We start from the raw sequence: 5,469 nt of genomic DNA on the forward strand, positions 1-5,469 counted from the left end.
AAAAAAACTCGTCTCCTATATAACTACATATTTGTATTTTAGTAAGTATTATTTTATTTAACATGCCAAACGCTTTCATTGTTATATGGATTATTTTTTTAAAAAAACTCGTCTCCTATATAACTATATTTTAAATTTAAAACATGAGAAAATCAAAGTTGGAGTTGGACCTAATATATTAGTAGTATGAGTGATTATCACAGGATATATACAGACTAGAGAGAGAGGGAAGTGCAGAGCTCGTCTTTCTGAATTTTCTCATTTCCCCCCTTTAATTAATTTTCTACTAAGACAGAGAGATGGACGGCGGAGCTCCGGCGGAGGCAGACGCCGTGATGTCGGAAGCAGAGACGCAGGTTCCGCAAGCGCCGATGGATCACATACCATCGACGTTGAGCCACGGCGGCCGATTCATCCAATACAATATATTCGGCAACATCTTCGAGGTCACAGCCAAATACAAACCCCCAATCATGCCTATCGGGAAAGGGGCATACGGCATCGTTTGGTAACTCACTCTCCACCACTGCTGTTTTCTACTCTTTCAACCATCTAATTTAATTGCCTTTTTAGCTCTGCTTTGAATGCGGAGACCAACGAGCATGTGGCGTTGAAGAAGATTGCCAATGCATTCGACAACAGAATTGACGCCAAGAGGACTTTGCGTGAGATCAAACTTCTTCGCCACATGGATCATGAAAACGTTAGCTTTTACTCTCTAAATGAGTGTTGAATTTAGGGTTTGAGTTTGAAACTACTTAGATTGTGTGAAATTGATGAAATTATACAGCTCGACCAAGAATGTATTGTTGTTCTAAGAAGGAGACTTGTTTCGGCATTATATGATTCTTTTCATCCCATTTCGTATAAATATGTGTAATCATAAAATTTTGTCTTTTTTTTGTGTGTTTTGAAATTCATTAGTCTGATGTTCCTTGGGCAGTCGGTTTGTTGGATTAATAGATAGCTCTAGTTGAAGTTTTTTCAGTTTTTTTGAAATTATTGAGAGTTTGTGGTGCTTTTATCTGCCAAATAGAAAGAATCATGTAAAAAACAATATGTCTGTGTGTAAGCGAAGTAATGAATTCACACGTTGGTATACTCGTTTATGATGTAATATAAATTTGATTTATTATGAGATTCTGTATAACTCAATGAGTTAGTTAGAGATAAAAAGTTATCAAGATCGCTTTTTTCTAGAGCAGCTCCATCTTAGGAGATAGTCTTTTTTATTCGAAGATGCATAAAATTTTAGTAGTTTCGTGCCATGCCAAGATGGAGCTCAATAAGTTGCCAAAATGTGAAATACGGTAGGTGGCCTTTGGTTTCTTTGATACTCCCATCTTTTTTGGTTATAGAAAGATAAATACAGTGTGAATACCTGGTCAGTTTTGATTGAGTGAGGAGCCTGAAACTGGTTAATTTGAGTTTAACTGGTCTAATTATCATATGGGATTATTTAGGAATATGTGATTGTTAAGTTTCGATGAAAGCTTTGGTACTCACATAGAGCGGCAATTGGATTGAATTATAGTGCTGAGCCTGCAACACGCTCCTGGCTTGACTAATTTGGCACGATCAACTTTACAATTTTTTTTGTTAATGTAGAGATTTGGTACTGACTAGAGTTAATCGTTCATATAATCATATCATCTGACATGGAGAAGAGATCTAGAGGATTTTAGGAATGCCGGAATAAGTTGATGTGCACTCTAATTCAATGCAAATCTCTTCTGCTGCAGGTGGTTGCTATCAGAGATATAATTCCACCACCTCAAAGAGAAGCATTTAATGATGTTTATATTGCATATGAACTTATGGATACTGATCTCCATCAAATCATCCGTTCCAATCAAGCTTTATCCGAGGAACATTGTCAGGTTATATTTCACATTTAGTTCAATTTATTCTGCTTATATTATCACTTGTTGCTTATTTAGTCATAATTTTTGCACCTAGTGACCTACATGAAAATGTCTTTCTAGTTCATCTTGAAATTACAGCACTTTGTGTTGCATAAATATAAAACCAGAAAAAGTTAGTAGCTTTTACTTCTTCTCATCTTTACTCATTGAATATATTTTTACAGTTAGTATTTTATTCATGGAGTGTTGATAATCATATATTTTGGCTTTGTTGACATGTTATTGCTTTGTTGGAAGTTGTTTTATACCATCCACTGTTTTCTTTCTCGTTCTCTCTTTCACTGTCAAAAGTTATATCCATTTAACGTTAAACTTCCACGGAGACATTTTGAGAGTTTTGTAAAAAAAAAAAAATCTGTAAACTAACTATTTCGTGGTTGTACAGTATTTCTTGTATCAGATCCTTCGTGGATTGAAGTATATACATTCAGCAAATGTTCTCCATAGGGATTTAAAGCCTAGCAATCTTCTTCTGAATGCAAATTGTGACTTAAAAATTTGTGATTTTGGTCTGGCACGGGTCACTTCTGAAAGTGACTTCATGACGGAGTATGTGGTTACAAGGTGGTATCGCGCACCAGAGCTGTTGTTAAATTCATCAGACTACACTACAGCTATTGATGTATGGTCCGTCGGGTGCATTTTCATGGAATTGATGGATCGGAAACCATTGTTTCCCGGTAGAGATCATGTACACCAGTTGCGTCTTTTGATGGAGGTATCTACTAGCTACTTTATTTTTTATGTCAATATGTCTATTTTCTATCACGATGACTTATTTATGAACCATCACGGAAATTGTTATACTCCATTGACAAAGGCTCTAACCCATGGGTAGTCTTAATTACGAGGCTGTTCCAGTTCTCTCTGTAGCCATTCGATTGCATATAGTTAGTTTTTTAACGTAAGCTTTTTTTGGTGATCAATAAGCATGCTCCATTGATGTTTACATGTGCTACTATGGCAAATGTCAGCATGGGTTTTGTTTTTCTTGTAGCTGATCGGCACGCCATCTGAAGCTGAGTTGGGATTGCTGAATGAAAATGCAAAAAGATACATCAGGCAGCTCCCCCCATATTCCCGGCAATCATTTACGGACAAATTTCCTCATGTGCACCCCCTTGCCATTGATCTCATTGAGAAGATGCTAACTTTTGATCCTAGACAAAGGCTTACAGGTATGGCACTTCTGCCTTCCCTATCACCATTAGCACCAGAACTGTTCTTATCTTGAGAAATTAATGTTATACAGATTTCCATTTTGATATCGAACTTGTTACAGACGTCTGTACCAAAATGTAGACTTATATTTTGATTTTTTTACCATCAGTTGAAGGTGCATTGGAGCATCCGTACCTCAACTCGCTCCATGACATCAGCGACGAGCCTGTTTGTGTGACTCCCTTCAACTTCGACTTCGAGCAACATGCATTGACGGAGGAGCAGATGAAGGAGCTCATCTACCGGGAGGCGCTTGCTTACAATCCCGAATATCATCTGCCCTTGTGAAAAAATAAATCGTATGACAGCAAAATTGTGCTGTGGAGTTGTTGAGTATTGTGGTGCCGGTGTTGTAGTATGTGATATTGAATCAGTTTCTTGTATATAAATTCTTGAATTTAGGCATGCATATTTATCTACACCAATGCTGTTACGAGTAGTGGCTGCCGGCGGTGGTGAGGATCAAAACGACATGTGTTAGTAGTGGTTGCCTTGTATTTTCTATGAACCTAACATTTTCCGACTATTTGAATATTGTGGTTTATTTTTTATTGTTTCTTGTATGTGATTCGTAATGTTACTCTTTCAATTTAGTTTATCATTCTTGTATTTTCTGTTTGAGTCAATTAATAGTAGTGTGTGAAATATTTAAATTAAAAAATATCAAAAGAAATGAGAAAACAATGTAACAATTTTCATAATTTATGTCCGAAGAAATGAAATCTAATTTAAGCCTTTCATCTTTAAATCCTAGCGTGTCTCCTAGTATATTTTTGATATATGATATGTACTCCGTATGAAACTATTTACATCCAAATTAAATACTACTACTAATTAAATCATCTTTTTTACTCCACCCGTCTACGAATAGGAGTTCCATTTTTCATTTTAGTCCATCCACGAATATGAGTCCCGATCATAATTACTTTAAATAGCAAAAAGGTCTCATATTCCACTAACGCAATCCACTCACATATTATTTAAAACTAATAAGTGAGATTTATATTCCACTAATTTTCTCCCACACACTTTACTTAACATCTTAATACCCGTATCAGAAAAAAATGAAACTTCTATTCCTGAACGGCGGAAGAAGGAAGTAATACAGAAGGGTAATTGATATTGATCATATACTCCATTTTGTAGTAATACTATTGTCATGGAGTGGCTACTTAACTCTAAACGCTAGATCCTAAATTCTAGACTCTAAGCTGCTGAATATTTGCTGGACCATCATTAATTATTAACTTTACACTATTTCAGTTTTCAATTGATGTATGTCAAATCATATTTAATTTTTAACTTCCTATAAAGAATAAAATAATTACAAAATAAGAATAAATAACTTAAGAGCATCCGCAATGGTTTTTTTTATCTATGTAACTTTTTTAAATGCAATTAATGAATTTTCCCGTACACGTGTCTAAATTTAATTCCGTATTTTAATCGTAATTTTAATTCCGTAAATGTAGTATATTTTGAATTGTTTTTATTGCGGCTGGCCTATGGTGGCCTAAATCTGACGTGACAGGTGGTTTTTTTAGTGTTGCTGACATGACAGATGAGAGAATGGCTGGCCTATGGCTGGCCTAAGCACCATTGCGGATACTCTAATGTACTCCTATTAGACAATAAAATTATTTCTGCCTTTTAGATCGTGTTAATAGTTAATCATCTATTTATATACTTATTTAATTATTTTTCTCTTTTCTATATTCTCAATATTTATTAAACCAAATGATAATTACTTCCAGTGGTTTATTAATACCATTCAGCCATCTCATCATATATTTTTTATATTATTTAAAAAATATATTATTATTTGTTTTAGGGTACTAATATTTTACTACTGTAAAATTATAAAAAAATACAAAAAATAACAAATTAAAGAGTTAAAGAGATAAGTGATACTCCTAAATAAAGAAAAATTGATCATGTATAGAGATTTTTTATAGCAAATTTGATATGAAGAGGGAAAAATTATGAATTTTATAGTATTTTTTATTTTTTTAAATATGGAATACTAAAGATAATTAATGCAAATTGATAACTTTGGCGAATATATGGAAGAAAGAGAAATCAAGTGGTCTCATTTCCCATTTTCATAGAACAAAGTCTACGAGACATCATTATCTATTTTTAATTTTGTTTTATTAATGACATAGAGGAGATAGAGACCGTCATCTCCGGTTAACATTAATATGGCCTTACAGAGAGATAATGTAGGCATACATTTGCAATTTAAGGGTACAGGAATACTACTTGTACTACTCAAATATTAAGTGTGTATTTTTAAAAATGTATATACTTCTTGTAAATTTGC

At 34.0% G+C, this 5,469-nt stretch overlaps 1 protein-coding gene across 1 annotated transcript; it reads left to right on the plus strand.

Moving 5' to 3' along the window:
* Positions 1–200: 200 nt before the first annotated feature.
* LOC125223246 (mitogen-activated protein kinase homolog MMK1-like) lies at positions 201–3,697 on the plus strand. The gene is made up of 6 exons (XM_048126301.1): positions 201–508; positions 574–703; positions 1,743–1,880; positions 2,311–2,643; positions 2,923–3,103; positions 3,256–3,697. Exons 1-6 carry the CDS (start codon positions 300–302, stop codon positions 3,432–3,434), a joined length of 1,170 nt encoding a protein of 389 aa, XP_047982258.1. The 5' UTR covers positions 201–299; the 3' UTR covers positions 3,435–3,697.
* The last annotated feature ends 1,772 nt before the right edge of the window (positions 3,698–5,469 follow it).

This window comes from Salvia hispanica, chromosome 4, assembly GCF_023119035.1.
Source record: "Salvia hispanica cultivar TCC Black 2014 chromosome 4, UniMelb_Shisp_WGS_1.0, whole genome shotgun sequence".
In the NCBI taxonomy this organism is placed as follows: Eukaryota; Viridiplantae; Streptophyta; class Magnoliopsida; order Lamiales; family Lamiaceae; genus Salvia; species Salvia hispanica.